The sequence below is a fragment of the Leucopleurus acutus genome (assembly GCF_964270905.1).
Source record: "Leucopleurus acutus genome assembly, chromosome: X".
Lineage (NCBI taxonomy): Eukaryota > Metazoa > Chordata > Mammalia > Artiodactyla > Delphinidae > Leucopleurus > Leucopleurus acutus.
Genome location: NC_139148.1, coordinates 72,054,852 through 72,079,982, shown reverse-complemented (window position 1 = coordinate 72,079,982; position 25,131 = coordinate 72,054,852). Strand labels below are relative to the sequence as shown.

General features: G+C 34.5%; 1 protein-coding gene across 1 annotated transcript in view; it reads left to right on the top strand.

The window, feature by feature from the left end:
* Positions 1–25,131, top strand: part of HDX (highly divergent homeobox) — a gene marked incomplete at both ends in the record, with an annotated part of 157,196 nt that overhangs the window by 46,992 nt on the left and 85,073 nt on the right. The window contains one exon of the mRNA XM_082864246.1: positions 279–332. Coding sequence (XP_082720372.1) covers positions 279–332 — 54 coding nt within the window. The remainder of the gene's footprint in view (positions 1–278; positions 333–25,131) is intronic.

The following is a 25,131-nucleotide window of genomic DNA, read 5'->3' as shown; positions in this document are numbered from 1 at the left end:
TAGATTTCCAAACCTTCCAAACCGGGTACTTCCAGGCCCGAAAAATGTCTTCAAAATTTTCTTGAATTTTCAGAGCAACTGCACTACTTCTTGAATTTTCCCACAAAGGAAAGCCTTTTAAATCTCTTGCTTTCAATAAGGTAACAGCATTGTCCACATGGGAGATATGCTCTGAATGCAGACCTATCTTGACATCTTGTATGAATTCTTTGGTGTTGATCAGCATTCCAATAGTGTCAATGCATACCTTACTGAGATTCCATTTGTTGTTTCCACAGATTTCAGGAAACCTTACTGTGCCTTGGATTACAGGGTGTTCTAGAAAAAGAGCAGTAAGTAATCTTTCATTTAAAGCAGCAAATGGGTTTCCCCCGTCTCGTTAGTAAGAATGCCATTGAGAAAGTTGTTATGATATTTGTAAAGTTGGCAAAACTGCACTTCAATAAGTTAATTAACCTCGAAGGACATATTTTGAGATTATAATATTTATATACACTAAAAAGATAACCTTAAATAAAATGCAGTAACCAGCACATTGTATAATCTTTGAGCAGATTTTTGTAGTTTAAAAAAATTTTTAAAGGTATTTCATAAAATACCATAATTTTTCTACATGTAATAAGCCCAGTTACTTTGATCATAGAATTGAATCATGATTGATATAAACATCTCAAAGTTAAATAATTTACATTACTATTTATTATTTGTGTGTATTTCAGTGTTTAGAAGTGATGAGTAACTAATATTTTAACAATACTATTTTCTGGCTTTCTGCTACAACTGTTATGATTCTTAAAATATTAATATAACAGAATTTCATTAAAATGTTTTTTGAAAACTTTTTTTTGAGTTTGCTCAAAGAAGCTCATTCAGTTGGTCTGTATAGGACCCATTAATCTGCACTTTAACATGCAGGAGATTTTGATGTAACTTTTCCTTAGAAGGGAAACTATTAAAGGATTTCAAAAGTAAAAAAGTAAAAAGACATGAGCAGACTTTTAGAAAGATAGCTCAAGTTATTGTATGGTAGATAGCTTTGGAACAATGGAACTGAATTGAGAGTGCAGAAATAAGTTGTTATATTTATAGTCAATTGATTTTATACAAAGATGTTATGACAATTCATTGTGGAGGAGAAAGATAGTCTGTTCAACAAAGTATAGTGCAAAGAATTTAAAAATGGATAAATTGGATCTCAACAAAATTCAAAACTTTAGCACTTCAAAAGACACCATGAAGAAAATGAAAAGACAAGCAACAGCCTAGAAGGAAATACTTACAAATCACTTATCCATTAAAAGACTTGTATCCAGAATATACAAAAAACTCTTACAGAGACAAACAATCTGATCATAAAATGGACAAAAGATATGAACAGATATTTCAACAAAGCAGATACATAAAATTTTAATAAATACATGAGCAGATGCTCAAAATCATACGTCATTCAGGAAATGCCTATTAAAACCAAAATAAGATATTTCACACTCTCTACAATAACAAATATTGGCAAAGATATGAAGATAAAGGGACAATCATACATTGATGGTGGGAATGTAAAATGATACAGCCACTTTGGAAAACAGTTTTGTAGTTTCTGAAAATGTCAAGCATAAACTACCATACAACCCAGCAATTCCACACATCAGTATCTGCCAAAGAGAAACAAAAACACTTCTACATGTGGGATTGAATGCATGTGTTCAGCAGTTGATGTAACAGCCTTAATAATAGTCCAAAATTGGAAACAACATAAAAGTCCATCAACTTGTAAATGGATAGACAAAGTACAGTATATCCATACAATGTAATAAAATTCAGTAATAAAAAGGAATTAACTAGTGACACATGATGCATCATAGATGAACCTCAAAAAGATTATGCACTGTGACAGAAGCTAGACACAAGAGACCACATATTATATGATTCTATTTATATGAAATGTCCAAAGACAAATACAAATTCATAGAGACAGGAAATAGATCAGTAGTTGCCTGAGGTTGGGGATTAGGAATATGGAATATCTGGAAATAGACATGAGAGATATATTACAGAGATTACAATGTTCTAAAACTGATAAATGATGATGTTTTCACCACTAAGTGAAGTTACTAAAAATCATTGAACTCTATACTTTAACTCAACATATTCAAAATTTTATTTAAGCATGTAATTAGTATAAAATTTGAGATTTTTACATATTTTTACTGCACAAAATCTTTAAAATCATGTGTATTTATCGTCCATGTCAGTTTGAATGTTAACGTTTCATCATACAAACTTGATCTCTATGTAAATTTCATGATTTACAGTTGAAAAACTGTTTATATTATGTAAACATAATACTGTAGTAAAGTTGTTTTTATAAACAGATAGCATTAAGAGAATGAAAGACAAACCACAGATAGGGAGAAAATAATTACAAATGGTACAGCTGATAAAGAACCTGTGTCCAGGATACAGAAAGAATTCTCAAAATTCAATAATAAGGGAACATGACATTTTTTTTCTTAGATTACATATATGTGTTAGCATACGGTAATTGTCTTTCTCTTTCTGACTTACTTCACTCTGTATGACAGACTCTAGGTCCATCCACCTCACTACAAATAACTCAATTTCGTTTCTTTTTATGGCTGAGTAATACTCCATTGTATATATGGGCCACATCTTCTTTATCCATTCATCCAATGATGGACACTTAGGTTGCTTCCATCTCCAGGCTATTGTAAATAGAGCTGCAATAAACATTTTGGTACATGACTCTTTTTGACTTATGGTTTTCTCAAGGTATATGCACAGTTGTGGGATTGCTGGGTCATATGGTAGTTCCATTTGTAGTTTTTTAGGAACCTCCATACTGATCTCCATAGTGGCTGTACCAATTCACATTCCCACCAGCAGTGCAAGAGTAATCCCTTTTCTCCACACCCTCTCCAGCATTTATAGTTTCTAGATTTTTTGAAGATGGCCATTCTGACTGGTGTGAGATGATATCTCATCGAAGTTTTGATTTGCATTTCTCTAATGATTAATGATGTTGAGCATTCTTTCATGTGTTTGTTGGCAATCTGTATATCTTCTTTGGAGAAATGTCTATTTAGGTCTTCTGCCTATTTTTGGATTGGGTTGTTTGTTTTTTTTGTTATTGAGCTGCATGAGCTGCTTGTAAATCTTGGAGATTAATCTTTTGTCAGTTGCTTCATTTTCAAATATTTTCTCCCACTCTGAGGGTTGTCTTTTGGCCTTGTTTATGGTCTCCTTTGCTGTGCCAAAGCTTTGAAGTTTCATGAGGTCCCATTTGTTTATTTTTGTTTTTATTTCCATTTCTCTAGGAGGTGGGTCAAAAAGGATCTTGCTGTTATTTATGTCATAGAGTGTTCTGCCTATGTTTTCCTCTAAGGGTTTTATAGTTTCTGGCCTTACATTTAGGTCTTTAATCCATTTTGAGCTTCTTTTTGTGTATTGTGTTAGGGAGTGTTCTAATCTCATACTTTTACATGTACCTGTCCAGTTTTCTCAGCATCACTTACTGAAGAGGCTGTCCTTTCTCCACTGTACATTCCTGCTTCCTTTATCAAAGATAAGGTGACCATATGTTGGTGGGTTTAGCTCTGGGCTTTCTATCGTGTTCCATTGATCTATCTTTCTGTTTTTGTGCCAGTACCATACTGTCTTGATTACTGTATCTTTGTAGTATAGTCTGAAGTCAGGGGGCCTGATTCCTTCAGCTCCATTTTTCGTTCTCAAGATTGCTTTGACTATTTGGGGTCTTTTGTGTTTCCATACAAATTGTGAAAATTTTTGTTCTACTTTTGTGAAAAATGCCAGTGAACCTAGCAGTAAGATGGGAATAAAGACACAGACTTACTAGAGAATGGACTTGAGGATATGGAGAGGGGGAAAGTTAAGCTGTGACAAAGTGAGAGAGTGGCATGGACATATATACACTACCAAACATAAAATAGATAGCTAGTTGGAAGCAGCTGCATAGCACAGGGAGAGTAGCTCGGTGCTTTTCAACCACCTGGAGGGGTGAGATAGGGAGGGTGGGAGGGAGGGAGATGCAAGAGGGAAGAGATATGTGAACATATGTATATGTATAACTGATTCACTTTGTTATAAAGCAGAAACTAACACACCATTGTAAAGCAATTATACTCCAATAAAGATGTTAAATAATAATAATAATAGTAATAAGGGAACACAACCCAATAAAAAAGTGGGCAAAATATTTGACAGACACTACACCAAAGCAGATATGGAGATAGCCAATAAGAGCATGTAAAGCTGCTCAACAACATTAGTCACAAGATAAATGTAAATTTAAACCACAATATGACCACTCATTATAATAGCTAAAATTTTTTAATCATACCAAGTTTTGGTAAGGATATGAAGGAATCGAAAATATAATACTATAAAGCTGACAATAACAAATATTGGCAAAGATATGGAGATAAAGGAACAATCAAACGTTGATGGTGGGAATGTGAAATGGTACAACCACTCTGGAAAACAGTTTGGCAGTTTCTTAAAAAGCTAAACATACACCTACCCTATGATCCAGCTATTCTGATAAGTATTTACCCAAGAGGAGTGATAGCACATATCCATACAAAGATTTGTACATGAATGTTTATAGCAGCTTTATTTATAATAGCCTAAAATTAGAAACAAACAATGTTCATTAATAGGTGAATGGATGAACAAATTGTTTTTGTTCATATAGGGAAATAGTACTCAACAATTAAAAACATGAACTATTGAGGCACACATCAACATGAACGAATCTCAAAATAATCAGCCTGAATGAAAGAAACCAGATGTAAAAAGGGTACATACTGTATGCTTCCATCTATATAAAATTATTGAAAATGCAAACAGGAAGCAGATCAGTGGTTGCATGGTAAGGTAAGAGGGCAAACGGTATGGCAAATTGATTGAAAGGGGGCATTAGGAAACTTTTAAGGATGATGGGTATGTTCGTCCAAGATTGTTTCTTGAGCATATACACATATCAAAACATCAAATTGTACAATTTAAATATGTGTAATTTAGTTTTCGTTAATTATACCTCAATAAAGCTTAAAAAAACCAATTCAGTTATTAGAAAACTTAGGTATTTGAATCTTCTTTTTCAACTGTAAATCTTATGAAATTTACATATAGATCAAGTTTGTATGATGAAAATTTAACATTCAAACTGACATGTACTATAAATGTAAAATACACATGATTTCAAAGATTTTGTACAGTAGAAATAATATGTAAAATTCTCAATTTTTATTCTAATTACATGTTTAAATAAAATTTTGAATACATTGAGTTAAAGTATATTATTAAAATTAATTTTATCATCAGTTTTTCATTTTTTTAATGTTGCTACTAGAAAATATAAGCCTACATATGTGTCTAATATTATATTTCTATTGTACTACACAGGTCCACAGTGTGCCAGACATTGTGCTTGATCTTAGGGATACAATGGTGAGAAAAAACAGATGTTTTCCCTGCTCTCATGGAGCTAATGACCTAGATTTAATAAGAAGAGAGGTATTCATGAAATAATTACATAATCAGATATAAAATGCCATTGTGAGAAACGCCCATGTTGGTCACTTTCTAGCCTCTTCTGGAAGCACACTTTATATACACAATGGAATATAACTATTGCCTCTGAAAATTCTCTCACCCACTTCCAAGGAAAATTTTACCAGTGTCAGTGTCCCTCAGTCAAACCCACTAAGAATAAACCAGTAGTTAAATAAGTTGTGTTTATTACTTGTTGCAGCAAAGGAAAACACATACCATGGAGAACCATGACACATCAAAGTAAGAAGATGTTAGAAATAACTTACTGGAGGATTTGGGCTTTGGTTGGGTGATTTAAGGGAGGGTATAAGGAAGTGAGGATTTGCTCTAGATTGGATGCTGTGAGAAAGTGGGAGCAATTCTGTGATAGGGTATTTTGCGTGTGGCATTGCAAACTTGGTTTTGTCTGTTGAGGCAAAATTATGAAGAAGCCTTGTTTTGTTTCATCTTATCATAGTCTCTGAATAATCTTGTTTTAGATTGTAGTCTGTGAAATTAAACAATGTGTTCAACAAGAGAACAAAATAGCCTGACTGTGAGTGCCAGGCCAGCATGTAATAATATTGTGGTCTAGCTCTGAACATCTGTTTAATTTTGGATGACGGTGGCTGCTTTTTTTTTTTTCTATCTCACTAGTATATATCTTGACATCATTATACACACTGTGTTTAACATTCTATTCATATTACAGTTACTGTCCATGCACACCATCCTGAAAAGTCATCTTTGTGAAACTGATTGTTAAATTGATGGTTAGTATCAGTAAGGGTCCAAGCAGGAAAACAGAAAACTCGCCAGAAAAATTTAATATGATAAATTATTTAGACAGGTTTTAGAGGATTTTAAAAAGCAAAAAGGAAACTGTGAAGCTTCAAGAGTGTTAAATTCAGGAAAGTAACTATCACCCCTTGGGCTAGGAAAACAAAGATAAGTTTGTATTTTCAGAAACTACAAAATTAGAGGAGAGGTTTGCTGAGATGGGACTCATTTCTGAGTTTTGTACACTGCCAGCTAATGCTGGTACCTCTGGGGGCACAATGAGGTTGATTCTGGTAGTGTAGAAAAGCAGGAACCAGCTGTGGCTATTACCAACAACCAATGTCAGGACAAAGGGTTGTCCCTTGGGTGATACTGATAGGAATAGGAAGCAAAACAGGAAGGACCATCTTCTCTTCCTCAGCCTTCCAGTCTCCTTCTACTGCTCTCTATTGTCAGAATCTCATTCAAAGACATTTGGTAAGCAGAAATATACTTTGCAGAGTCCCATGAAAAACATTGTATAGAAGAGCGCATTTGGAACTGAGAAAATGTAGTGTAATTACCAATACAGAAGAAATTAGGAATTTTCATTTGCTTGTTTTCTGTATAATCAGACTGTATGAGTGTATGCTGCCACTTGTGGAATCAAAGTAAGTCTATATAAATTAGGGAATTACTATAGAATTTAAAAAATCTGGTTAGTGTCTTTTTGACTTTTGAAAACTACAAATGGTTCTGGTTGTTCTTATTATAACAAACTATTTATGTATGTTAATACTACTCATATTAGGTTGTGGCTCTTCAATAGTAAAAATCATATTAGCATATGTATAGTATTTTATACTTCAAAGGCATTTTACTTAGATTATCTCATTCTAATCCTTGCAAAAATGTAGAGAGGTAGACAGGGTAGGCGTTTCTATTGAAACTTTATAGATGAAAAAGCTAAATTCAAGATGGTTAAGTTACTTGAAAAGATTGTATATCTAGTAAATGATTGAATTTGGATTAGAACTCAAGTCTTTTATGGCTTGTAGTTCCACTATCTTTAGTATTTTGCCTCATAGTAGCATCAGGAAAGGGGAAAAGATACTGTTTGTTTTCAGCAGAAGTCCTCAGCTTTTTGTTTTTCATTTTGTTTTGTTTTTGAGTAAGAACGCCTTTTTCTTTTTAGATTTAGTTGGAGTCTCAACCTGCCTGCAACAGGGTCTGACTAAAAGGAAAGTGAAAGGATGAATGTAGTTAATTATCTGTTTCAGTCAGTTTTGGAAGGATATGGAAGTATAACCTTTTAAGTAAGTCATTGCAAGTGGATTCTAATGGCAACTCTATTCTCTTCAGCCCCTGGAATGAAGGGCAAGCCTGGAGAAAAGTCAGTAACGTGAAGATCCGTCCAGTCAGTATGTGTTTCCCAACCTTGCCTGATCATAAGAATCATTGGAGTTTGTACATTGGGGGTAACGGTGACCTGTTAAAAATAAATGTCTAGATACTACCCAAGATATACTGAATCAGAAGCTCTAGAGGAAAACCTGGAAATAGTATTCTTAATAAATGGCCCAGTGAGTCTTATGATGAGCCAAGATTGTGAAACACTGTCCTGGTTCTAGTGGTTGGTGGTACACTGATCAGACTCCATTGTCTAGCAATAACTGAGCCATATTGTGAAAATTAATTCCACCAAACTTTTTTGTTTGTTTGTTTTTGGTTTGTGGTTTTTGGGTTTTTTTGTGGTACGTGGGCCTCTCCCTGCCGTGGTCTCTCCCACTGTGGAGCACAGGCTCCGGACGCGCAGGCTCAGCGGCCATGGTTCATGGGCCCAGCCGCTCTGCGGCATGTGGGATCCTCCCGGACTGGGGCACGAACCCGCGTCCCCCGTATCGGCAGGCGGACTCCCAACCACTGCGCCACCAGGGAAGCCCTCCACCAAACTTTTTAAATGACTTTTTTCCCAAAAGGCTACAGGTCGATGAAGCTACATGATTTATTTACAATTTCAATTAAATCCTCTCTAATTTTCTGTCACTTCTATCTATACACTGAGATTTTCTTAAAATATATTCTCATATTGTAACTTTCAGCAGAAAGGAGAACTTAAAAATACAGATTGGTACTTAGTGATCTACTCACTTAGGTTAATTGCAATATATTTTCAATTCTGCTAATAACGTAATTTCAGGATTTCTAAGAAATCCAGTGAAAGCATGAGAACACCATGTTTTAAACATGTAATACATTTTAAAACCACCAAAAATACAATGTGTTCCTCTCAGAAAAAAAGAGCAATACGAGTCACATAAAATAATATTAAACTAAACCTTTGAAACTCTAGTTTTACTCTCTTTAAAAAAATAATGGGAGCTTCCCTGGTGGCGCAGTGGTTGAGAGTCCACCTGCTGATGCAGGGGACACGGGTTCGAGCCCTGGTCTGGGAAGATCCCACATGCCACGGAGCGGCTGGGCCCGTGAGCCATGGCTGCTGAGTCTGCGCGTCCGGAGCCTGTGCTCCGCAACGGGAGAGGCCACAACAGTGAGAGGCCCGCATACCGCAAAAAAAAGTAAATAAATAAAAAGTAATAATGGGAATGGTGTCAGCAAGATTCTCCTTCCCCACGTGACATCCTAATTCAACAGCAATACACAGTTCAGTTCCTTTTGTGAGAAATCAAGACAAAAGTTAGAGGCTCCTGCACTCAGGGCAAGTATGAAACTAGCCAAGTTAAACTGGTAAGAAAATTGGAGATACCTTCTCATCATAATCCCCACCCCTGGCACAGAACCATATGATTGGGAGGAAACCCTCAGCTCACGGCTTCTTCCTGAGTAGGGAAAGACATGCACCAACCATCCAATATCCTAATTTTTACAGGTGCTATCTGAAGAACTGGTTTCTATCTCACTTGTCTCAGAGTCCTGATGAGACACAGCATATACTAAACCTCTGGGAGCTACAGAAACAAAGGAGATAACACACCCAAACTCATTTATAGGGGCTAGCATTACCATGATACCAAAGCCAGAAACACTATAAGAGGGACTTCCCTGGTGGCACAGTGGTTAGGAATCCACCTGCCAATGCAGGGGACACAGGTTCAAGCCCTGGTCTGGGAAGATCACACATGTTGTGGAGCAACTAAACCCATGCACCACAACTACTGAGCCTGCACTCTAGAGCCTGCAAGCCACAACTAGTGAGGCTGCATGCCACAACTAGTGAGGCCGCATGCCACAACTACTGAAGCCCACATGCCACAACTACTGAAGCCTTTGTGCCTAGAGTCCGTGCTGTGGAACAAGAGAAAGCATCACAATGAGAAGCCCGTGCACCACAACGAAGAGTAGCCCCCACTCGCTGCAACTAGAGAAAGCCCACATGCAGCAAGGAAGACCCAATGTGGCCAAAAATAAATTAATTAATTTATTAATTAAATTTTAAAAACTTAAAAAAACACTATAAGAAAACTACAAACCAATATTCCTGATGAATGTAGATGCAAAAATCCTTGAACATATACTAGAAAACTGAATTCAACAGCATGTTAAAAAGATCATACATCATGACCAAGTTGGATGTATCCCAGGGATGCAAGGATGTTTCAACATGTGAAAATCAATTACTGTAATGCAATATATTAAAATAACATAGGATACTCACATGATCATCTCAATAGATGCAGAAAAAACATTTGATAAAATTCAACACCATTTCATGATAAAAACCCTCAGAAAACTAGGAATAAAAGGATAAGACCTCAATGATATAGCTCATATATGAAGCTCATATATGAAGAGCCAAAAACTAACACCACACTCAATGGGGAAAAATGGAAAGCTTTCCTCTAAGATCAAGAACAAGTCAAGGATGCTCACTCTCACCACTTCTATTCAACATAGTACTGGAAGTCCTAGCCAGAGCAATTAGGCAAGATGAAATAAAAGGCATCCAAATTGGAACGGAAAAAGTAAAATGATCTCCCTTTGCAGATGACATGATCTTATACACAGAAAGCCAGAAATAACTCTACAAAAGACCCCGTTAAGACTAATGACTGAATTCAGTAAGGTTGCAGGATACAAAAATCTGCTGTGTTTCTATACACTAACAATGAACTATCTGAAAAAGAAATTGGGGAAATAATCCCATTTGCAATAGCATCAAAAATAATAAAATACTTAGGAGTAAACTTAACTAAGGAGGTAAAAGATGTACAGGCATGCCTCAGAAATATTTTGGGTTCAGTTCCAGATTACCACAATAAAGCAAATATTGCAATAAAGTGAGTCACACAATTTTTTTGGTTTCCCAGTGCATATAAAAGTTATGTCTATGCTATGCTGTAGTCTATTAAGTGTGCACTAGCATTATGTCTAAAAAAAATGGACATACCTTAATTAAAAGAACTTTATTGCTAAAAATAGCTAACCATCAGCTGAGCCTTCAGTGAGTTGTAATCTTTTCGCAATAGTAAAAATAAGGATTACTGATCACACTATAAGAAATATAATAATAATGAAGGAGTTTAAAATATTGCGAGAATTACCGAAATGTGACACAGACTTGAAATGGGCAAATGCTGTTGGTAAAATGGCACCAATAGATTTGCTCGAAGCAGGGTTTCTACAAACCGTCTATCTGTAAAAAAAAAAACAAAAACACAGTATCCACAAAGTGCAATAAAGTGAAGTGCAGTGGAATCACAAAGGACTCAACCAAATCAGTGTTTGAGGACAGACAAGAGGACAGACAAGAGGACAGACTTGAAAGCCTTACACTTCCACTTTTCAAAATATATTACAAAGCTACATTTAGATCTCATCTTAAGTGTCCTTACAACAATAAAATAAAAATAATTGTAAAAAATAATGATAGAAACACTGTTGAGAAATGACCCTTTACATGCCTCTAAATTTTTTTAATTTGAGTGTTTTTTTCTTACTTAGTTTCAAATGAAATAAATTTGTAAATCAATAGTTTAATTTGATAAATAGGAAGGAAACCTTCTGAGTTAAAACCATAAATCTAAACACTAAACTAAACTTGTAAAATGCTCATGAATGCATGATAGCAGCAAGAGAGTATTATTTAGTGGCCATTTGTTTAGCCTACTTTGTTATTAATTTTGGTGTAATTGTCTCATATCTTGAACATGTAAAAGTGAAGTTCTGTGAACTTTTTAAAAACACCTATGTCTAGAGATATAACTGTATATAGATATTTTATATAGATATGTATTTATGTATGTAGTATATGTATCTCACTATTCAAGGCACAGCTCAAATGTCACCTCTTTTGGGAGAGGTTTTCCTTTATCACTCTATCTAAAAACTCCTCTCTAGCCCAAGTTGCTCTTTATCCTACTACTCTATTTAATTTTCTTCTTGCACAAAACATTAACCCAAAGTAGCACATTTATTTGTTTGCTTGTGTTTTTTTTTCCACCACCAGATTTTAAACTCCATGAGAATATGAACCTTGTTTATCTTGGCCACAGTCTGTAGCTTAATAATTATTTTTGTATGAGTTATATTTGTTGCAATAAGGCATATGTCATATGCTGGACCTACACTGCTGACCAGATAGAATCTGAAATTTTTTAAAAGTTAGTCACCTAGGCAGGGGTCATTTAAATATTAAATTTACAAAGGTCACTTGAACATGGGATTCATGGATTCATGTATGCATGTGGTCTGTGGTTAATACTGTAGGCTTTTTAGATTTAAAACCATGTCCCACAACTTACTACTTGTGTAACCTTAAGCAAATTATTTAACCGCTCTAGACATCAATTCCCAAATCTGCAAAAATCTAGATAATAATATGTACCACTGATGGTTATTTTGGGGTTTAAATGAAATAAATTTGAAAGTGCTCAATAATGGTGTATGTTGTAGTTGAATGTATTTTTTAGGTTTACTAACTATGGTTCTGGGATTAGAGTCCAGCTTATTAAAAAGGATTATAGTTTATGCTTCAAACTAAGTTGGCACCAAGAGAAGAAAAAATATATTTTCCAAATAGATTAATAGCATTCTCTAATACTTTTGTAAAAATATAAAGCCTGTCAGACCCTCAATCCATAGCTCCAAAATAAGAAAGCAATAGGACAATATCACAAATCAATCTGCCACTGCAGTCATCAGACTGAGTCTCTGAAGAAATCATAGTACATGTGCAACAACTAACCATGGAATACAAATAAAAATATAGTGGAAAGACATTTTTAATTCAGATAATGTTACTCTTAAGAAGCATTTCTTCTTTTTTCCATATCTGTTTAGGTGGACCTTTTTAAAGTTACTAACTTGTACGTAGACACATATTTAAAATGTGAAAACTATGTCAAAAAAGAAGATACTTGTCTGGTCTATCAGAGGTTGAAATTTTTCTCATGTAAAATATTTAGAACTTTAAGGAAAATAAATTGGACTCATGAATATTTATATTTTTAAAAGGTGAATGACCTTGGTCATCTAAATTTCGGATGGGAATTAAGTTTTTCTAAAAAGAATAGATCATTGATAGATGGAGTTTGATATAAAATCTTATAATTCTTGTTTTGTAGCTCTTTTTCTTTTTAGAATATTGCCTATAAACAAAATTTTTTAACTAAATTTTTCCCTTCATATTTATGTAAAATCAATACAAGTAAAATCTCAATTCAATGATTATTATTCCATTAAAATTTTCATATAATATGTATGCAAAGATGGATTTCTTTTTACAACACAAAACCCAGTGGAACAAGTGTACGCTTCATTCTCTGCCTATTTAATTACCCTTCTATATTATGAAAATAAGTGATATGCCCTTTCAATGAAGGAAAAGATCTCCTGTCAAGTTATAGTTAATTCTCCTTATTCTTTCTACTTCACACACCTCATCTTTCAACTTCTCACTCAAATCAAAGTAATTATTCAAGAAAATTGGAAGATAAAGGTAGTTAAACATATAAATATTTACATGGTACCTCCTGCTTTCTCCTCTTCACCTATTTTTAAACAACTCTTTATATCTTGCTTCTTTAAACTGAGAATGCAATAGATTATAATTAATTTTAATAAAATTCCCATATTCATCCATTCATTCAATTATTCATTTAACAGATATTTTTATTTGAAGTTCCTACTCTGTTCCAGGAATTGATGTAAGCATTTGACATATATTAGGAACCATACAGGCAAAGATCCTTGCCTTTGTGGAGCTCACTTTGTAGTCAGGGGACATACACGGTAAACAAATAAAATAAGCAAATAAATTGTATTTCAGAAGGTTTTAAGTACTATGTAGAAAAAAGGAAGCAGAGTAGGGATAATTGCAAGGGTTTAGGGGTGGGAAGGACAGACCGCAGTAGTAAATAGTCCTCATTACAGTGAAAGAATATTTGCTGCAGTGTGTGTACATGTTTATACTTAACTGTTCCATTACTCAAAAGGTATTTTGCTTTTGCAGTCTCAGCAACACTATTGTGGAATTTCTTTAGAGTTAACTATTATGAAATGTAACGGTTTAAAAAATATAGTGTATTGCTTATATATGAATTATTTGTCCATTATTTAATAATTATATACCAGTCTTTGCTTTGATTTGGAATTCATAGTTATATTCCTTTCCCTTGTGATATTTGAAATATGTTACCCCAGTTTGGTTTCTATAACCCTGTTTAGCATTTATATAATTTCTTTCATGTCCTTCTTCTCTTGATGCAGCTACTGTGTCTCCTCATTGCCTCTGGAATCTAATAAAACTTATTCTAGCATTAGAGCTTGCTATTTTCTTGTTCCACCTTGCCTGTTTAAATACATTTTTCAGTGGAGGTTGTTGTCTCCTTTTGTCACTTGAGAAAATCTTTTGTATTCTCTGGTATCCTCACCTACACTTTCACTTTCTCACTTCCTCTATTATCTCTCTCTAGTCAACTGTTACTCATGCCTCAAGCCTCAACTCACAATCCTCCCCAGTGACCACCTACTAGCTCTCTTTCGTCTGAAATTCCATAGCACTTATTGTTTGTACCACACATTTCAGTCTTCAATTCCACTTAGCCTTCAATTTCTGTTTATCCAGTCTTCCCAGCAAGCCTCTCTTCTATCACCTATAATACTTAGCAAAGTTCTGAGCCTTTACCTGTAAGCATGTTGAAATGAATGGGTAATGTATTACATTACAGTATTCTCTATCTGAGGACCTTAGATCTGCTATTTTGACTTAAGATTGATCAGTCAGTTACTGGACAATAATCAATTTGATGATTTTTCAAAAACTGTGCTGATTGTTTCTAAATTTGTTGACTCATACCATTGCTTAAATATACTATAGTTGTGACACAGCTATGGTATTGGGAAAATAGTATGAATTGTATGTAATAGGAATCACAGGAGCTATGTATATTTTTAACAACACAAAGTGTGTATTTTAAAAAGTATCTTTATAATTCAGATATTTTTTATGGTCTAAGAAACAACTAGATTAATCCTTTTTTTTTGTTCAGGAATTAGATGGTCAGAACAGTTACTTGCCAGTTAATTAAGATAGGCTCTCTTTATAAAGGGTTAGCCAAAAAATAAGAATTATGAATTTTTAAAAATAAGATTATCAGTCTGATTTATTCAGAGATACTTTAAGTTTTTTATAAAACTCTTTTTACTTATGTATTTATTTATGGCTGTGTGAGTCTTCGTTGCTGCCCACGAGAGTTCAGTAGTTGTGGCTCACGGGATCTAGAGCACAGGCTCAGTAGTTGTGGCACATGGGCTTAGTTGCTCCATAGCACGTGGGATCTTCCAGGACCAGGGCTCGAACCCGAGCCCCCAGCATTGGCAGGCGGATTCTTAACCACTGCACCACCAGGGAAGTCCCCAGAGATACTTTAAAGTATCACAGCGTCTTTTCCTTTCTGTCTTTTCCCTATTCTAAATTAATGTGTACTCTTTTTTTTTCTGACAGTATTGTGTGAAACTGGTAAAACACATCCATCTTCTGTCGAGTGGGTGTCATGTAAAACTTCTTTGAGACTTTAATATATCATGTTTACATGATAAACATTTTAAACTACTTACCTACATATATATTGGTTTGTTATTTAATTGTAATGGAGTTTAAATTTAAAGAGCTTAATTTACAGACATTGTGTATGTCTGTTGAAAGACATACATTATCTGGCTGTATATACCCAAAAATTGTTACTTAAGAAGTTGGTTACTAAGCCTATACTTTGTGGTTTACTGTTGAGTTATTAGATAACTCAAATTTCTGTACTTGGTGTCAAGTCTGTTGCAATATATCCAAATTAGTAAAAACTAAGGTCCATACTAAATCTGATTTTGGTCTTACTCAGAACTTGAAATCTCTTTCGGGCACTGATTCCTCTTTGTTGTTTGTTAATATGGAGTAGGGACCTGGATTTTCTTCTGGTGGTGCTATAGCTCCCAAATGATAATTCTGCAATATATTCTTCTGGATTTTTTAGTTTTATTTTTGTTTATTTTTCAGTTTTGTTTTTGAATTGGCTGTCTCAATGTCAGCAAAATAAGTTTCAGCTTTTTAGTTTTATTGAGATATAATTGTCATACAGCACTGTTATAAGTTTGAAGTGTGCAGCATGATTTGACATATATATTGTGAAATGATTACCACAGTAAGTTTAGTCAATATCCATCATCTTATATAGATACAAAAAAAAATTTTTTTTCTTGTGATGACAACTCTTAGGATCTACTCTCTTAACAACTTTCAAATATACTATATAGCAGTGTTAACTATAGTCATCAGGTTGTACATTACTTTCCAATACTTATTTATCTTATATCTGGAAGTTTGTACCTTTTGAAAACCTTCGTCCATGTCCTCCACCCTTTTTTTAGTGTTACATAAAGTACAAAGGACATTCTATTTAACCCTTATTTTATCTATCAGTGTTTCTTAATTTGCTTATTTAGATTACAATCACTTGATGTTTCAGAGTCAAATTTACTAGAAAACTTGACCAGAGTCTAACATTTTCTGTATGCAAGTAGCAAATAGTTCATTCTAAGGTGATTGATAAAATTAGTTACTTTGATTTCTCCCAAAGTCATATTGGAGCAAATAGTTCCAGACTTTTTAGAATATTTTCTAAGAAAGCATAAATTTTATCATAAACACACATTTAAGCTCAAATATAAAATTATAATTTTAAAGGTTATTTGGGGGAAAATTCACACAAATATGACTTTGCAAAGTACCAGTGTCTTTTGTGTGAAAATTCCATGTGATTTTCGATTGTATGTTTTAGGTTAAAGATTATACATCCATTAGAATGGCTAAATTCAAAATGCTAAGATAGCAATTTCTGATGAGGAGCAACAGGAACTCTCATTTATTGATGGTGGGAATGTAAAATAGTACAACCACTTTGGAAGACAGTCTGGCAGTTTCTTTCAAAGCTAAACATAGTCTTACCATATGATCCATTAGTCACACTCCTAGGTATTTACCCAACTGATTTGAAATTTTATTTCTACCCAAATCCTTAATGCAAACGCTTATAGCAGCTTTATTCATACTCACAAAAAACTGGAAGCAACAAAGATGTCCTTCAATAAGCAAAGGGATAAACAAACTGGTACGCTGAATAGAATTGGAATACTATTCAGTGATAATAAGGAATGATCAATGAAGTCATGCAAAGACATTGATGAATATTAAACATATATTACTAAGAGAAGCAGCCAATTTGAAAAGGCTTTACACTGTATGATTCCATTTCCCATTCTTCAGAAGGCTGTAGAGATATGCATAATGCCTGCATTATATTGCACAATATTTCAGCCTTTCAAGTTAAATTCATTGAAGAGTAGTTCTCAAGTTCTACATTTATCTGCTTTAATCAGTAACACTTATCCACATTATAGATTTAAGTCTTGTTATGAGACAAGTCTCCATTTGAATACTTTATTGTTAAGCATGATAAAGTTATGAATTTCTTCTGACTACCTCTCTAAACTATTTTCCTATTCAAGAAGATGTTTGTATGAAAAGTAATTAAGCCAATCTTTTTATTCTTTTACTTACAATTTAATTACAATAGATTGCAAAAGTTGCCACAAATTAAAATCTCCTGGTTACTTGCATAGATCCTCGTTTTGTACACTGGGTAACACTAGATGAATACTGATACTTATTTATTCTGGGTAATTTTGAAATTGTCCAGCCTTGACTGGGGAATTGCTAGAGATCTCTTTCTCTGCAGTTCTATGAGCCACATGCCCCTGAATTATGCTCTTAAATCTATGCTAAGCATTATACAAAGAAAAGCTAAGTCTTTCAATCTGTGCCCTCTAGTAGCTTACAGTTAAAAGCTAAGCAAATTTTTGGAATATGTTAAAAAACTTATACCATTACAAGTACAACACAACAGAGGCTACTAAGCTACAATATTGGAAACAGGAATTAACATTTAAAATTTTTTTTCTCTAAAAGTTTATTTAACATAGGACAGAGTAAAACTGGATATGAATTATTGCCTTAATGACATTTATTTTTTATTTTATTTTTCCCAGTTTTATTGAGACATAATTGGCATATAACATTGCATACATCCAAGCATAATACGTACATGTTGAAGCATATGTACAGCATAATGATTTGATATGTATATAGCATGAAATTTTAACCACATAAGTTTAGTTAACATCAATCACAGGTTAATAATTTACTGGAAAAAATAGAATTTTTTATTACACTTATCAACAGCAGCTTATTTTAAGATTCCATAGGACTATATGCTTTAGAACTAGATGTGTGTGTGAATAGAGATTGGGATGGTTGATGCTTCTAGGTATACAATGTAATATTAACAAAATAATAACAACAGTAGCAGGTAAATGTAGCCAAACATATGGCCTTGATGACTTTTAACATTTTTAGTACTTATTACTGAAGTTAACAGTGAAAACTGCATATAATGCATATTAATATAAAATTACAGTAGACTTGAAATAACTTTTTTTTCAATTTTACCACAAAAAGCAATAAACTAATGTACATTCTTTTGGAAGTTGTTTTTAGATCTTGATTGGGTGCAGATTTCTCTATTTATGGTTTATGTTATCATGTATGAAATCAGGTTTCAAAATTCATGTGTGATATTATAAAATCACCTAAGAAAAGTCTCTTCTCCCTTTGGGTGACTTAATTTCAGTCATCTGTAAACATTCATGTTAATTCTAAACATTTGCTAGTGTAAGTCTGCATTCCCAAAAGCTTTTCTTCCCGTATTGGTGATGGCATCATTCTACAGATAGATTAGGAAAGGCCAGAATTGAGGAGAAAGCTATCTTTTTATCTTATATATAACACTTTTGAAATTTATATAATTGTTCATATTTTCAAAATGGTCACAACCTAATTTGGTTATCAAAACTATTTTAAGAATTATTTTTCTTTTTTTAAGGTAAAGTTTCTAAGTGATTAAAATGCACTTTGTAATTTGGATTTTTAATATACATGCTATTTAGCTATCATGTTCAAAGTGTCAAGATTCAGAAACTAAATCTTTTTGCTTAGCCACATTACCTACTAGATTCTGGTGTTTCTAAACATGGATCGAAGCCCATTTAAAAGCAAGGTTTTCCAAACATATGGTTATTAAAGGGAATCACAGGGGGAAGTGGGAGGGCACGGGGAGAGAAATAAATTAGGAGTTTTGAATTAATATATACATACTACCATATATAAAATAGAAAATCAACAATGACCTACTGTAACTCTACTCAACATTATGTAATAACCTAAATGGGAAAAGAATTTGAAAAAGAATAGATATATGTATATGTATAACTGAATCACTTTACTGTATACCTGAAGCTAACAAAATATTGTAAATGAAATATACTCCAATATAAAATAAAAATTTAAAAATAATAAAGATAATACAAATTAAAAATAGATAAAAACAATGACCTACTGTATAGCACAAGGAACTATATTTAATACCTTGTAATAACCTATAATGGAAAAGAGTCTGAAAAATAATATATATATATGTATAACTGAATCACTTTGCTGTACACCTGAAACTAACACATTTTAAAGTAACTATACTTCAATTTCAAAAAATGTTTAAAAATATATATCATCTTTCACTTGCTATCAATTGATTTCAACTCCATGTAAAAAATAGATAAATTAAAAAAACAATAAATGTTTTCAATAAAAAATGCACCAGTCAAATGAATTTGGATTTTTAATCTATTGTGCAAGTCTTCAGAATAGCTCTGTTCTTCATTCTTTCACACTTGAGTAGGTTAGGGACATCCTGGCTGGTAAGACATAGTTTTCCCCTAAATTAGGCCTTATTCTTTAGAAAATGCTTATGGACTTGTTTTTGTTTTGTTTTAATCTGTTTTCAAAACATCAGCCTTTATGAATAAGTTATTTTTAAATAGCATACTTTAAGGTAAGAAAAGTAGGTCTAAGTTTGGGCAATTTAATGACATTATATTAATGCTGTCATTTAAAGGTATAAATATTTTAAATACAGTTGTAAAAGTTATTATGGACTTTTTTCTTTCACCTGAGTGTTTTAGGATAGTAGTGTGGGTGGCAGGATAATTTCCTGCTGTATAGATATTTTATTAAATTAAACTGTCTTGTCTCTCACATGCTGCAAATGAAACATCTTAATTGTTATGATTATATTTGTTTTATACTCATTGCAAAAGCTTTCCCATTCTCAGGTAAGAACCCTGACTGAAAAGTCATACCTTCTGATAAACCTTTTGGAGTTTAATTACATTTTACAAGAATAATTCTCATTTTTAGGTCTGTGTTATACCTTAGTTCAGTAAGATAAAAATATTTTTTAAAAGAGAATGTAAGAACAAAAAAGAACCTGTACAATGCAGTGAAATTAAAGAAAAGAAGAATTTAAGTGGCAAAAGTCTGCTGGGGTTCAAACTTATATTACAGAATCCTCAGCCACACATGAGTTTTAGTGACAGCAAATGTAAACTTATAAACAGTAAACCTGTATGCTTATGTATCACGCAGTAGACACCCAGTAATGTTAATTGACTGTCTGACAAAATTTCGCATCTAGTGGAAGGTTTACCACTGATTTTTCTTCTCACTTAAGGTTATGCAAAAAGTTACTGTCATTTGATGTCTTAAAATTGCTTATTAAATATGGATGTACATAACTTAATATCCATATATGATGCCAAAAATGTACTTAACACTGAAAAATTTAACAGCACTTTCTGCTACTGGATTAAGATTGTGAGACATATGTAAGGAAAAATTATGTAAGTTTTCCTCAGTGCTGAACTACCTGATTTGCTACTATGCTTACCCGCTTTGTGTCTAATTCTATGATCCTGTATTCTCCTTTCTGTCCTAGTGTCTGCTGTTTTATTAGATCTGAACATTCCAAGATGTCTACAGGTTTATTCTATTGTATCAATAAGAGACTCCTCTCAAATTACATTTTTAAAATTTTTATTGGTGTATAGTTGACTTACAATGTTGTGTTTGTTTCAGGTGTACAGCAAAGTGAATCAGTTATACATATATCCACTCTTTTTTAGATTCTTTTCCCATATAGGCCATTACAGAGTATTGAGTAAAGTTCCCTGTGCTATACAGTAGGTCCCTATTAGTTATCTATTTTATATATAGTAATATGCATATGTCAATCCCAATCTTCCAATTTATCCTCCCCACGCCCATGCTTACACCCTGGTAACCATGTTTGTTTTCTACATCTGTAACTCTATTTTTTTTTGTACATAAGTTCATTTGTATCCTTCGATGTGGGCATCCTATTTTGATTTATTTTTTAACTTTTTCCTAATTTTATTAATTACTAAATTAATAATGGAGAAATATAACCAATGTATAAGAACTATAGGAAGTAAGCAGCAGAAGTAGTGGCAAAGAGCAGATGACCAAGTGCCATATTGCAGAAGGATCCTGCAGCAGTTTGCCTTTTAGGTCCAGAACTTTGCTTCAGGACTCCCAATATTTAATTTAGTCAACAAAGAAAGTTCCTCAGACAGCACATAATAGCTGGCAGTACCAAATGTGAACCTGAGCAGCCATCACAGGGGGATCTCTAGAAGATGTTCTGAATGGTGATGTGATACTGGCAAGACAGGAAATCAGACTTTCTTCACATACTAGCTATCATCCAAGTGACATCTATGTTCCCTGGGAACTGTGACTAAAATATAAATAGTAAAAAAAAAAAAGTTACATCCTCTGTCTTGAATATATGCAAAGGTATAATTTCTAAAATAAGAAAAAAATAGGCAGGATGAGATGTCCTTCACAAAGAAGCTGGGGCAAATTCCAAGCATGCCCAGCTACAGCTGTTTTTTGTTTTGTTTTCTAAAATAGCAGGTTATTCCCTCAGGTATATGTGATTCTTCTTTTAAATTAGTCTCCCCCAATAGCACCTTGTACTTTCTTCCTGTTTAGGATAGAGGTAGGTGTGTCGGGGGTGGAGTAGGTGCCAGGGGGATACTAACGTTTATTTGGTCCCTCTATGAGCATGTTTTGTTTTATATGGGTTTTCTCTTTTAATCTTTTTAGCAATCCTATGAGGTAGGTAGTATTATTCCCATTTCCAGATAAGGAAACTAAGCCTCAGAGATTAAGTCACTTGCCCACAACTAAGAAGAGACAAAGTTAAGATTAAAATCTAGGACTTTATGATTCCCACTATTTTGCACTAAGGAGTAACATTACAGCTCACTACTTGTTACCAGATCTAAGCCCCTACTATATGCACGTCAAAATCAGAATCTCTGCTGCCTCTGGCTTTTAATTTTTGTTGCTAGAGAAGTTTTGTATACATGTTGAAGTGATGTGAGATTTTGTTGTCTTGTGTTTTGTTTTCAGCAAATTTGCTCTTGTATGTAGAGAGTTACCAACAATTCCTTTATTTTGTATTGAGACTACTGCCTGCTAAGTTTAGAGAAAAAAAACCCTTATTTGATTCTTTCCAAAGAGGATGAGTCAGTTTCTCCAGGGAATTCTTTAAAAGTCTAGTTATCTGCATTCAATGTTTTTAAACTTACCTATGATAATAAGGGTTTTTGCTTTACATCTGCTCATCAGTATAAAGAAGTTTTCTGTTTCTGCCTGATACATTTTGTATGGTGTTCCTGTAGCAGAAGATTGTGATTGAAACTGTATGTGAGACAAGAAAAATGTCAGCTGGACACTGTCAGTTTAAATTCTAGAGTTCGCTGTTGATCTTTTTAAAAGAGTGAAACCAAAAATGACAGTAAGGTCTTATAAGTGGTGGCTTTTGAAGGACATTGAGTCAAGGATTTGGATGACAGTATTCCTAGGACTAAAGGTTCAAGATACCCTATGCCCAGACACCTATAGTGTAAAGTTGAAGGATGTTCTTCTCAAGATTAAAGTACAAGTGTCCTTAGGTTTATAAAGAGATTAGTCAGAGTTCTCCAGAGAAACAGAACCAATAAGAGGTATGTATGTACATATGTGTACGTATATTTATATAAGGGGAGAGAGAAAGTATATATATGTGTGTGTGTGTATATATATAGATATAGATAGATAGAGAGAGAGAGAGAGAGAGAGAGAGAGATTATAAGGGATTGGCTCACACAATTATGGAGGCTTAAGATGTCCCAAGATCTGCAGTCAGCAAGCTAGGGACCTAGGAAAGCCAGAGTGTATTTCCAGCTGAAGTCCAAAGACTTGAGAATCAGGACAGCTGATAGTGCAAGGCTCAGTCTGTAAGGCAGCAGGCTCCAGTCCCAAGAAGTGCTAATGTTTCAGTATGAATCCAAAAGCTAGAAAAGACCAGTGTTCTAGCTCAAGCAATCAGGCAGAAGGAGTACCCTCTTACTCAGTGTTTCTATTCTATTCATGTCTTCATTTGATTGGATGAGGCCCACCCAAAGTAGGGAGGGTCATCTGCTTAATTCAATCTACTGATTGAAATGTTAATCTTATCTTGAAACACCATCAAAATACACTCATAATAATGTTTAACCAAATGTCCGGGCACCCTATGGCCCAGTCAAGTTGACACATAAAATTAATCATCATAGGAATATATCTCAGAACTTCAAGGAACAAAAATTATGAGAACTTAAAAGATAAATATCTTATCTGATAAGGTGTTAATATTAGGAATATATAAAGAACTCCTACAACTCAACAACAGAAAAACAAATAACATGATTAAAAAATGGGCAAGGGGAGGAGCTTCAAGATGGTGGAAGACTAAGACACAGAGATCACTTTCCTCCCCACAAATATATCAGAAATATATCTCCATGTGGAAAAACTCCTACAGAACACTTACTGAACGCTGGCAGAAGACCTCAGACCTCCCAAAAGGCAAGAAACTCCCCACGTACCTGGGTAGGACAAAAGAAAAAAAAATAAACAGAGACAAAAGAATAGGGACTGGACCTGCACCAATAGGAGGGAGCTCTGAAGGAGGAAAGGTTTCCACACACTAGGAAGCCCCTTCACAGGCGGAGACTGCGGGTGGCAGAGGGGGGAAGCTTGGGAGCCACAGAGGAGACCGCAGCAACAGGGGTGCGGAGGGCAAAGCGGAGAGATTCCCGCACAGAGGATCGGTGCTGACCGGCACTCACCAGCCCAAGAGGCTTGTCTGCTCACCTGCCAGGGTGGGCCGGGCTGGGAGCTGAGGCTTGGGCTTTGGAGGTCAGATTCCAGGGAGAGGGCTGGGGTTGGCTGTGTGAACAAAGCCTGAAGGGGGCTAGTGCGCCACAGCTAACCAGGAGGGAGTCCAGGAAAATGTCTGGAGCTGCCAAAGAGGCAAGAGACTTTTTCTTGCCTCTTTCTTTCCTGGTGTGGTAGGAGAGGGGATTAAGAGCACCGCTTAAAGGAACTCCAGAGATGGGCGTGAGCCGCGCCTATCAGCACGGACCTCAGAGATGGGCCTGAGACTCTATGGTTGCTACTGCAGCCACCAAAAAGCCTGTGTGCAAGGAAAGGTCACTATCCACACAGCCTCTCCCGGGACACTGAGTAGCCTGCCACTGCCAGGGTCCTGTGATCCAGGGACAATTTCCCCAGGAGAACACACGGCACGTCTCACGCTGGTGCAAAGTCACGCTGGCCTCTGCCGCCACAGACTCACCCTGCATTCCATACCCCTCCCTCCCCATGGCCTAAGTGAGCAAGAGCACGCAAAGCAGCTGCTTCCTTAACCCCATCTTCTCTGAGACGCCCTCAGGTGACCTGCAAGCAGAGGTGGGTCCAAATCAAAGCGGAACCCCAGGAGCTATGTGAACAAAGAAGAGAAAGGGAAATTTCTCCCAGCAGCATCATGAGCAGTGGATTAAATATCCACAATGAGCTTGATGTACCCTGCATCTGTGGAATACCTGAATAGACAACGAATCATCCCAAATTGAGGAGGTGGACTTTGGGAGCAATGATATATATTTTTTTTCACTTTTTCTTTTTGTGAAGGTGTATGTGTATGCTACTGTGTGTGATTTTGTCTGTATAGCTTTGCTTTTACCATTTGTCCTAAGGTTCTGTCTGTCCGTGTTTTTTTGTTTGTTTTTTGTTTTTAGTATAGTTTTTAGCACTTGTTATCATTGGTGGATTTGTTTTTAGGTTTGGTTGCTCTCTTCTTTCTCTCTTTTTTTATTACTTAAAAACAATTTTTAATAATTATTTTTATTTTTTATTTTAATAACATTATTTTATTTAACTTTATTTTATTTTATCTTCTTTCTTTCTTTTTCTTTCTTTCTTTCTTTCTTTCTTTTTCTTTC